This window comes from Macrotis lagotis, chromosome 2, assembly GCF_037893015.1.
Source record: "Macrotis lagotis isolate mMagLag1 chromosome 2, bilby.v1.9.chrom.fasta, whole genome shotgun sequence".
NCBI classification, from domain to species: domain Eukaryota; kingdom Metazoa; phylum Chordata; class Mammalia; order Peramelemorphia; family Peramelidae; genus Macrotis; species Macrotis lagotis.
In genome coordinates this window covers 133,669,723-133,681,890 of record NC_133659.1, presented here as the reverse complement: position 1 = coordinate 133,681,890, position 12,168 = coordinate 133,669,723, and the positions used below count along the sequence as shown (strand labels likewise).

The 12,168-nt window shown below is 36.4% G+C and overlaps 1 protein-coding gene across 2 annotated transcripts in view; it reads right to left on the bottom strand.

The window, feature by feature from the left end:
• Nucleotides 1–12,168, bottom strand: part of SMYD3 (SET and MYND domain containing 3) — a 1,048,891-nt gene that overhangs the window by 812,899 nt on the left and 223,824 nt on the right. For both annotated transcript variants that reach the window (XM_074222846.1, XM_074222848.1), the window contains exon 3: nt 1,194–1,301. In XM_074222846.1, coding sequence (XP_074078947.1) covers nt 1,194–1,301 — 108 coding nt within the window. The remainder of the gene's footprint in view (nt 1–1,193; nt 1,302–12,168) is intronic.

Here is a 12,168-nt window from a genome sequence, read left to right as displayed (position 1 = left end):
AGAAAAATACAAATATATCATTCAAACAAAACTTGTTTTATTTTTACAATCTTACCTGAAATAATTATGTTCCTAGATACTCCATATCAGGTAGAATTAAAATAAACTAAGACCCAATCCTTTTTTGGTTTTTTCTTTGTTTATAATGTCTTTTAAAAGAAATCATAACTTTTTAATTTTTTTCTTTTTCTTTTAGGGTTTACACCTATGAGGGAGAAGCTTTTCTGTAGCATGGAATCTACATAGTTGTCATGAACTCTGAGAGGTTAAAAGAACCTGATCAGTAAGAGACAACCAAAGAAAAAACTTGAACTTGATCTTCCTAAGTCCAAAATTAGCCTTTATTTTTATTATGCCAAGACTTGATTAATCTCTTCATAGCAAAGACACATCTTGCTGGTTTTGAGGTGGCATGAGGCAACAAGGTATCATGGTAAATATTATGATGGATTAGAAGACAAGAAGATCTGAATTTGGATCCTGTCTCACTATACACTGTGTATCATTGGGCAATCTTCCTCAGCCTCAGTTTCCTGATCTGTAAAATAGGTATACTAAATAAGACCCACTTTGCAAGGTTGTTATAAGGATGATGTGAAATAATGCAACATAAATCTCTTTGCATATCTTTTTTTTAATTATATAACTATTTTGTTTTCCAATTATATACAATAGTAGTTTCGACCTATCACTTTTTGGTAAGGTTTTGAATTTTACACTTTTTCCCCCTCCCTCTTTGCATATCTTAAAACATTATATAAATGTTAGCTTTTATCATAATTACTAGATGGGCATTATTGCTGGACTGAGAATAGGGTATCTTTACCTACTCTAGAGACAGGATCACATCAGAAACCTCTAGATTCCTGAGCAGGAGACAGGATCACATCAGAAACTTCTAAGGCCAAAATAACAGGCACTGCTCTGATAACTGACGGTCCATCTTGCTCAAAAGCAAAGTCATGATCTTCTGCCCCCCCCCTTTCTGAGAGGGGGAAAAAGAACCTAGATTCCTCAATGTAGTCACTTCTACAGTTCCCAAAATCACAGCAGACTAGTTCTTGGGAAAAAAAATACAACCTTGAGTAAAACCTACCTCCTTCCCAAATCTAGGATTAAATGTGAATTTTAAAAAAATAAAATAAAGCAATTGTAAAAAGTGCCCCTGGGCAAGTTCACTGAGTTTTACTTACCAGTTTGAAAACAACTTTGCCAAGAAGTCTGACAGAGTCAGGGGGAATCTTTGGTTCTGAACTCTTAAGACATTTACATTCTCGCTTGTGATCTTGCCACGCTTGTTTCTGTTAAGACAAGAAGGAGGGGGTAGGAAGAGACATACAATGCATTAAAAATGCAAATATCATTTATAATGAAGTAAAAAAGAGTCATAGATAGTCATGTAATTCGCATAACCTGTCTCTGTAACTTCAAAAAAGCGATGGGGAAGGGAGCAGTTAAGCTCTGTGAATGATCCCAGGAGGAAGACTTTGCCAACTGTGCAATTACTCAAGTGTAGAATTAAGAGCAGCCTTAACTCCACCTTTGTCCCTGAACTCTTTGACTAGTTATTACCTGCCAATGGGGGTCAAAGGAAGCTACTAAGACTTCATTACTAACTTTTAAGGAGGCATTACTGAAATGGGGTGTTTTTCAGCTTCACAAAATTAACAGTATCACAAGGAGCTAAAAATTGGACCACATCTTAGAGGTTATCCAGTTCAAGTGCTTCCCTTTAAAAATGAAGAAGCTGGATACCAAATAGATGAAGTTTTTTGAACATCACATACAAATGAGTTAAGATATGTAAAGTTGCAAATCTTAAAGATGCTAGCTATTATTACTATTTTTATTTTATTCATAGCAAGAAAAAGGCTGATGGAACTACAACTCAAGTCTTTCAAACATTTTAGAGTTGGAAAACTAAAAACATGATTTTTCTACTATATCACGCTATAATAATAGGGGTTTTTCCTGAAGGCAAATAAATATTCTTAGTGTCTCAATCAATCAACAAACATTTATTAAATGCCTACTATATGCAATGCATAGGTCAGTCAGGTGATGCAGTGGTTATAGAGCTGGACCTGGAGTCAAAAAGACCTTCCTGAGTTCAAATTTGCCCTCAGACACTCACGAGTTGCATGATCCTGGGCAAGTCACTTAACCCTGTTTGCCTCAGTTTCCTCAAATGTAAAATGAGCTGGAGAAACCAAGGAAACCCCAAATGGGGGTCATGAAGAATCAGACATTACTGAAGATTACTGAACAACAATAACATAAGACATACATACATACATACATACATACAGATAGAGCATGAAGCACATACAGAAAACAAAACAGATAGAAGAAAACCAAGTGGAGAAAACCACACTTAGCATGTAAGAAAAAGTCTGTGCTGAAAGGTAATGTTACCTAGGTAAGCTAGATCCATGATAATGAAAAGCTATTGACCTCAGGTGAGCAACTATTCTATGTTGCACATGTGAAAACTGTCCTCAAATTTAGAACCATGATTGCATCGATAAAACCTATTGCATCTTGTTGCTATGAAACAAGCTGGTTCATCTACCATTGTTGTTTCTCAGAAGCCCCCACATCTTTCTCTTAGTTCTGAAATTATTCCTCAATGTTTTCAGTGTCTTTGGAATAAATGAAAGAAAACAGTGGATCTTGGAAGCAGGAGGGCTGGGTTCAAGACTCAGGTATGTCACTCATCACACATATAGTATGTATATATACATCTTTTCTGCTTCTGGACCTTGGTTCCTCCCTTATAAAAAGACCCTCAAAGGGTCCCTCCTGGTTCTAGATCTATGAAATTACGGTCCTATGATCCTGCTCCAATAACTTCTCCTTCTGAGTCTCCTAATTTTCATCAAACATCAAAATGGCCACAGTGTATTGAGTACTAGATTTAGAATACGTATGAATTGAGTTCAAATCCTGTCTCAGAGACTAACTAGATGACCTTGGGAAAGTCACTTAACCAAAGTCTCAATTTCTTCATCTGTAAAATATGAAATGTAAATAATAGTACCTACTTTACAGGATCATATGAGATAAAATGTAAATTGTCTTGAAAACCTTAGTGTTTTAAAAATCTAGCTATCTATTGAATGGAGACAATGTGTGCTCTAAATTGTTCATTTAAATCTAAATTGTTTAGGAAATGTGCTTTGTAAACCATAAAGAGTGACAGAAGGAGGTGGTAGTGGTGTTGGTGGTGGTGACACTGTTTCTAGCACATCAGATGTTATTTTTATAAGGCAATGAATGATCTGCCCAAGATGACATACACTCAGATTATATCAGAGGCAGGTCTTGAACCCAGGTCTTCTTCACTTTGAAGCCAGTTCTCTCTCCCCACAACATCACACTACCTTTCATCTTGACTATAATTTTCCCACTCAAGTCCATCACTTCATCATGGACCAGAAGTGACCCTGAGTTCCCAAGGGCTACAGCAACAAAGCTTAAGCTTTGACTGGTCCTGTTGTTGGACCAACCCAGCATTTTTAAGATTTGAAAAATGCTTTAAACTATTATCCCATTTGAATCTCACAAAAACCTTGAGAGATAGGTGTCATGATCATCTCCTTTCTATTGTGTTTAGTCATTTCAATCATGTCTGATTCTATGACTCCATTTGGAATTTTCTTGCCTAAGGAACCAAAATGTTTGCCATTTCCTTCTCCAGCTCATTTTACACATGAGGAAACTGAGGCAAAAAGGGTTAAGTGAATTGCCCAGGGTCATCTAGATAGTAAAAGTCTGAGGTCAGATTTGAACTCATGAGCCTTCCTGACCTAGGATCTAACATTCTTGTCTTATCAAGGTTTGTCATGAAGTTGTCTAGAGAAAGGTAAATTTGAGGGGGGAGGAGTTTTAGCAACTCTCACAAGTCAGTCATCTAGAAGATTTGTAATCTGTATGAGCAGGAGTACTCACAATGACTAATGAATATTTTGACAGATAATCCAAAATGTTAATGGGCAACTAGGGAATGCAGTGGCTAGAATATTGGATCTGGAGGGAGGAAAGACCTGAGTTAAATCTGTCTCAAACACTTACTAGATGTGTGATCCTGAGAAAGATACTTACTTTATGCCTGCCTCAGTTTTCTCATCTGTAAAATGAAAATAATAAAAGCACATACCTCCAAGGATTCTTGTGAGGATCAAATGAGATTCTAAAGCATTTTACAAATGTTAAAGTGCCATATAAATGCTAATTTATTATCATTATAACAAATAATAATAATAATAATAATAACTCACATTTAGACAACATTTTAAGGTTCATAAAATATTTTTCTCATAACTCTATGAGGTCCAAATGCATCATCATCATTATCATTATTCCTATTTCAAAGGGGGAAAATGTGGGGTCTCAGAGTAGTTAAGAGTTTTGTCCAATGTAACACAGTCAGTTGGCAGCAGATCCAGGTCTTGAGCTGATATGCTTTGCCTCCAAATCCAGTGTTTGCTCCATTTCAAACAAAGTTGTTTTTATAATATCAAAAGAATTAATGAGAGCCAAAGACAACAATAAACATAAAATTATCTTTTATAAGGATAATGAAAATGATTCTGAAAGGTAGCCATCTAGGAGAGGTAGAGCTTTGTTTCATAAAGAGATGCCTAATTTTATACAACAGATATAATATTCCTGAAAGGGTGTGTATAAATCAAATCAGACTTTTAATGCACTAGATGAACTCGCTATTTCAAAGGAAACTGTGACAATGAACTTTTTTTTTAAGCAAAGGAAAACAAAGCAGTTTCCCTTAATTAGCTGTATAAATTCAGATTTTCATCAGATTTTCTTTAAGAAAGGAATTTATTTGATCCAATTCAATCCAAGAAACATTTATCATACTTTTAACCATGTGTCTAACACAGGACTTTGCACATATGGAATGGATTTTTTTCATTATTTTATTTGAACCTGGCACTATTTAGCAGATTCAATAAGAAATTGAAGAGCTGGAACTAAAAATCTCCTCCACTCCTCAAAATAATAACTTCAAAGATCATTTTCACTACAAGGGAATATAAAAACTAACAACCCTGCTTCTTCAGCCAACCAACCTATGACTGATCTTGATTACATACAGAGAAAAGAATAGGTGAGATGTTAAAAATAGGGATAAAAAAATCATTTTATCTCTTTTCCTTCCAATAAAATGACATTGCTAACTTAACCTCTCTGCCTTTTCCTATAAAACAGGATCATTCACAATTCAACAATCTACTCAAAGAAAGAAAAAGAGAAATTCTGAGCTGAACTCAAAAATTATAGTCACCCCTGGCTACTAGACCCATGAATGGGTAGAGGTTTATTGTCTTCCTGATTAATGAATCTACTCCTTAACCTTCCCAAAGATGTAAGATCATCTTCAAACTTTTTTTTAATAGGAAATTATTCATGAGTAACAGAATCAGAGAATATTAGAGATTGAAGGGATCAACTTCCAACCCAAGGTAAGAATTTTCTATATAAAGTGCCTGACAAACAGTGATCTAGTCTCAGCTTACACACTTTCCATTTACTGGGTATTCCTCTCTCACAAGGCAGATGGTTCATAACTGCTGGATAGCTCCAGTAGTAAATTCTTTATTTTATTAAGTCAGTCGTTTTGGGTTTTTTTTTTTCCAGTCATGTCTAGTAAATTCTTTCTTCTTTTGTTGTTCAGTCATATTTTTTTTTCTGATCATGTTGAAAGCTTTATGACCATCTTGCCACTTCCTTCTCCAGTTCATTTTACAAATAGGAAACTGAGACAAACAGGATTAAATGACTTGCCCAGGGTCACTGAGCTAGTAAGTGTCTGAAGATTAATTTGAATTCAGGAAGATGAGTCTTCCCAATTCCAGGTCCAACCCTCTATCCACTGTACCATCCAGATGGAGCAAGGAGCAAGAAGCAAAGATCCAAATCAAAATGAAGAAATCACTAGTCAATATGATGAAAATATAGAATAACAGACATTGTTTGGAAACAATTGATATGGCAGAGACTACTCCAGATGGCTGGCTGGCTGACATTGGTCACCTCTACTTTCAGCCTATAAAAAAGAACTAGTCACATTCTACCATTTCCCTTGTTCTTTTTTCCAAAGCACAGCAAGTGTAGGGGGCAGGGGGAAGAGGTTGGGCAGGAAAGGGACTTCTATCCTCTCTTTCCCCACAAATAGCAGCAGGGATGACTGATAGCAAGAACACACAGCAATGGGTGATATAAGCTTATATCTTGACCTGACAAGGGAGTTGAAGCACAGTGTTCTTGCATCTCAATATCTTAGGCAGAGGGGAAAAAAAATGTATTTTGAATTCTTTAGGCAGTAATTCTAGAATCCAGACTTTTGGAAGAGAAAAGAAATTTCCTGAGTGGCATCAGATTTGAGATGTTTCCTGGATATTACCTAAATCAAGAGTTCTTAATTAAAAATTCAGACATTGGATTTTCCAAAGAGGAATAGAAAATATTAAAGGAAAGCTCCTTGAAGAAACAGAAACAATACACTTGGTCCTTATGCAGCATCCTGCCTGAAGTATCAAGTTCTTTAGATAGTGATGATCAGATAAGATGAACCCTTGAATGGGTTCCCAAGTATGGAGGAATCTTAAAGACAAGGATGATACTACAAGTTGGAGGATAGTGTGTAGGACTTATTAACTAAAATGAGAGAAGGTTACCTCAACAGCAATGCTAGGTTCATTGGAGCAGTTAGGTGGACCCTGGGACAGCAAGATCTGCATTCAAATTCAGTTGCAGATAATTATTAGTTGTGTGACCCTGGGCAAGTCACTTTACTGTTTGCTTCAGTTTCCCCATCTGTAAAATGGGGGATGATGATAATAGCTCCTACCTCACAGGGTTGTTATGAGACTCAAATGAGATAATATTTATAAAAAACAAATATTAAGCACATTCCCTTTCCCTTCTTTATTGTCCTTTCCAGAGGAAGCAAATAGTCTTTAATATTTGCTGGGCAAAATATGGGGTAAAAATAAAGGTTTTTCTCAGATTTAAATAACTGGGCAAATATCAACAGCTCATGGATAGGGAGAGCTAATATAATAAAAATGACAATTCTACCAAAACTAAACTATCTGTTTAGTGCCCTACCAATCAAAATTCCAAAAAATTACTTTAATGAGTTAGAAAAAAATTGTAAGTAAATTCATATGGAGAAATAAAAAGTCAAGAATTGCCAGGAGCTTAATGAAAAAAAATGCAAACGAAGGTGGCTTAGCACTACCCGATCTAAAATTATATTATAAAGCATCAGTCATCAAAACTGTTTGGTATTGGCTAAGAAATAGAGTGGTGGACCAGTGGAATAGACTAGGTGTAAAAGCAGGAGAGGATTATAGTAATCTGCTGTTTGATAAACCCAAAGAGTCAGGCCACTGGGATAAAAACTCCTTCTTTGATAAAAACTGCTGGGATAATTGGAAGTTAGTATGGAAGAAACTTAGATTAGACCAACACCTCACACCCCTTAACAAGATAAGATCCAAATGGTTACAGGACATAGACATAAAAAACAATACTATAAGCAAATTAGAAGATCAAGGACTAGTCTGCCTGTCAGATCTATGGAAAGGGGAACAGTTTATGACTAAGGAAGAGTTGGAGAACATCACTAAAAACCAATTAGATGATTTCGATTACATTACATTAAAAAGCTTTTGCACAGATAAAACCAATGTAATCAAGATCAAAAGAAAAGTAGTAAATTGGGAAACAATCTTTACAACTAATGATTCTGACAAAGGACTCATTTCTAAAATATACAGAGAACTGAGTCATATTTTTAAAACAAAAAGCCATTCCCCAATTGACAAATGGTCAAAGGATATGCAAAGGCAATTTACAGATGAGGAGATCAAAGCAATCCATACCCATATGAAAAAATGCTCTAAATCATTAATTATTAGAGAAATGCAAATTAAAGCTTCTCTGAGGTACCACCTCACACCTCTCAGATTGGCCAGTATGACCAGGAAGGATAATGATCATTGTTGGAAGGGTTGTGGGAAATCTGGGACACTATTACACTGTTGGTGGAGCTGTGAACTCATCCAACCCTTCTGGAGAGCTATTTGGAACTATGCCCAAAGGGCAACAAAAATGTGCATACCCTTTGACCCAGCAATACTACTACTGGGTATATACCCTGAAGAAATGATGAAAAAGGGTAAAAATATCACTTGTACAAAAATATTTATAGCAGCCCTGTTTGTGGTGGCAAAGAATTGGAAATCCAGTAAATGTCCTTCAATTGGGGAATGGTTTAGCAAACTGTGGTATATGTATGTCATGGAACACTATTGTTCTATTAGAAACCAGGAGGGACAGGATTTCAGGGAAACCTGGAGGGATTTGCATGAACTGATGCTGAGTGAGATGAGCAGAACCAGAAAAACACTGTACACCCTAACAGCAACATGGGAGTGATGACCAACCTTGAAGGACTTGCTGATTCCATCAGCGCAACAATTGGGAACAATTTTTGGCTGTCTGCAAAGGAGAGTGCCATCTGTATCCAGATAAGGAGCTGTGGAGTTTGAACAAAGTACAAGGTCTATTCCCTTTAATTTGGAAAAAAAAAACAGATGTCTTATTGTTTGATCTGGTTACCTCTGAGAATTCTGTTCTCTCTAAGGATATGATTTCTCTCTCATCACACCCAATTTGGATCAAGGTACAACATGGAAACAAAGTAAAGACTGACGGAGTGCTATCTGTGGGGTGGGGGGTGGGGGGAGGGAAGCAAGATGGGGGGAAATTGTAAAACTCAAATAATATCTTTAATAAAAATTTAAAAAAATAAAGGTTTTTCCCTAATAACTAACTAACCATATCAATTACTTAATAGTTGCTTGGAATTTGGGGACCCTATCAAACATCTAGGACATGTTAGTAACAAGACTTTACTAGATTAATGAAAATCAATATGAATAGGAATTGATCTCATTGAAATAAACCCTAAGGATTGGGCTCAGTTTGAGTGCAGCCATACCCATAGCCTTTGGGGGGGGGGGTGGACCTTAGGCAACAAGTTACAAATAGAAAGAGTTACTGGTGGATTATTATAGAACTATCTTTTGCCTTTCTTTGCATCCCCAGAACTTAACACAGTTCCTGGTGGATAGTAAGAACTTAATATTTACTGACTAACAAAAGAAATTTACTACTCCTAGCACAGACCCTGGAGTCAGGAGGACCCGAGTTCAAATTTGACCTCAGATACTTAATAATTACCTAGCTGTGTGGCCTTGGCAAGCCACTTAACCCCATTGTCTTGCAAAAACCTTAAAAAAAAAAAAGTATTTCCAGACCCCTTTCTTCTGTTGGTAGAGAAGAAAGATACCTAACCTGGGAATCAAACTGGCTAGCAATTCTTGTACTCCTAGCTAGTTGTGTGAACTTAGAAAACTGTACATTTACTATCTATATGTGACTCAAAAATAATTTTTTAATTTTGAGTGTGGAATTGAACTGTAAAAACCCATGAAAGAATGAACATGAAAGAATGAACATGGACTGAGTAAATCAATCAAGTTACTCCAACTAAAATAAATTATCAAATCCTATACCTGAGAACCATAACTAGGTGGGAATGTATAGGTTTCACCTGAATCAAAATCATTCTGATGAAATGAGAAAAGATCTTATCAATTTAGATGTCTCAGATGAGACAATGAATAAACTAGAACTGAGATAGGGTTTGGAATGGCTGAATAAACTCAGTAATGCCCAGTGGATCATTTATAAATTAGCCAGTTAGTTTGGGCCCAAGAGATATTTGGAGTTGAACAAGCTCTAATATCAGATGAAAAAGCCACCCATCAGAAGGACTTTGGGATCAGGGGCAGGAAGTGGTTCAGATTCTCTCTTTCCTTGACCAGAAAGAGAACCTTATACACTTTGGAAATCAAAGGACTTCCCTTCTTTCCATCAGCATCCTAGAAGTATCCCTGGATTAACTGAAGTCAGGAATTGCATCAGGAGATAGATAAATGAGTTACAGAGTCCCAGCCTTACAAAAAGTTCAACAGAGAATTATACTTTATCTTAGGAAAGCATCTTGAGGACTCCAATAAAAGGGACTTCCAGGAGTCACAAAATACCCCCTTTTCTACATATACTTTCTAAGTTTGTGCCCCATCTCCCCTGAACTTTGTATGTACTTGTGGGAAAGTATGTGAAAGACTTTTGAAGAGTATGTCATATAAGCATTCTTATGAATATCCCTTTCTCTAAATGCTACCAAAGTTTGGATGTCTAAACAATAACCCCTAAAAATCAGTGAGATTTCATGAACTATCATATTTTTTTAAAAAGAACTTCCTCTAAAGCCCCACAAAAAGACCCCTAAAACCCTAAGACAAGATATAGTAGTTATATTCTGTGGATTCAACTGATACATGTGAATAAGCAAAAGTTCAATGGGACCTGAGACTAGAACAAGTACCACACACAAAATGGAAAACAGTCCCTGATTTCAAAGGAGCTTATATTCTACTGGAAACTGTATGACTTAGACAAGTATATAAAAGATATCTGAGGGGAAGGGAAAAAGCACTAACATCAGGGAAAGACTCCCATAGGAAATGGTGCTTGGTCTAAACTTTGGGGTAGGATATTCAAAAAGGTTAAAGAAGGACAATTCTGTCAAAGGAGACAATTTGGGCAAGGACACAGAGGATGGAGAAAGAGTACTGAGTTCAAGGCACAGCCAAAAGCATCCAAAAAACAACTGCTTTTAGTAGAAGGTAGAGTTTATGAAAGGAATTAGTGTTTAAAGAGTATGTACTTCTGTGTGCCTATGGTGGAGGTAGATTAATATACAATAAACCCAGAAAGACAGGCTGAAGCCAAAGTATGAAGGGCTTCCCATCACAAGCTAAAGAGTTTGAATTTTATTCTACAGGTAATGAGGAATCACTAAAGTTTCTTAAGCAGCAGAGTGACATGATCTTTTAGGAAGGTTATTTTGGTAGCTGTGAGGAGACCACATCAGACCAGGAAAAGAGAATGAAAGCCAAAAGTCCCATTATTTTTTTTTTTTTTTAGGTTTTTGCAAGGCAAACGGGGTTAAGTGGCTTGCCCAAGGCCACACAGCTAGGTAATTATTAAGTGTCTGAGACCGGATTTGAACCCAGGTACTCCTGACTCCAGGGTCAGTGCTTTATCCACTGCGCCACCTAGCTGCCCCCTAAAAATTCCATTATTAGCAAGCTGTTTTACAATAGTCTAGTCAAGAGATTATGTTGGTCTTATCCAGAGTGATGATTATTTGATCAGCATTGCTGAGGAAAATATTTTGTAAACTAAAAAGTGCTAGATAATTGTGCATCACTATTAATCATTCAGGGCTGTAGCTTTATTTGTCTCCCTTACTTGGTTTCTAGATGTGCTAAATTCTAGTCTAGTTGGCAAACATACTATATAATGATTGCTAATTAAAACCTAATGAAAATGAAATCTGGAAAAAGTCCAAAAATCTAAGTCCATTGTCTCTGCTGCTGGATGATCATTGGGTTATCATTGTACTAAATGTAAGTAATATAGAAAACAAAAATCTCATGATTCAGCTTCTTCCCTGAAATCCCACAAAACATCTGGAGGCAAATAATTTTCCATGGTTTTCTCCAAAATCAGCTAATATTTAAGATATGCTACTGACTAATTCGTGGGTATCCTTCTACTCAGACCAAAGACATGGTTGGGGATGGAATTATCCTATGCTACAATCATTACACCTCACATGTAAATCCAATTCAAAATTCCTATCATAGGAGACAATTGGACAAGGGCACAGAGGTAAGAGAATTCAAATAACTCAATTTATTAAACATCTTAACTCTGAAAGATGTTAATTTTTTTTTTGTCCTTCATTCTCAAAGAAGACCAGCACATCAGGGAGGTGATTCTATGACAATCATATGAATTGAATCTGAATGAAGGGTGCTGTGCTATATGTCATCAGCCTCATTTTTTTCCTCCAGAGTCATCTGAGTCTGGTGGCCAGATATGAACCAGGATGACTGGAGATGGCCCTCGATGACAATCAGGGCTAAGTGACTTGCCCCAGGTTGACACAGCTAGTCAGAGTCAAATGTCTAAGACCAGATTTGAACTCCTGTCCTA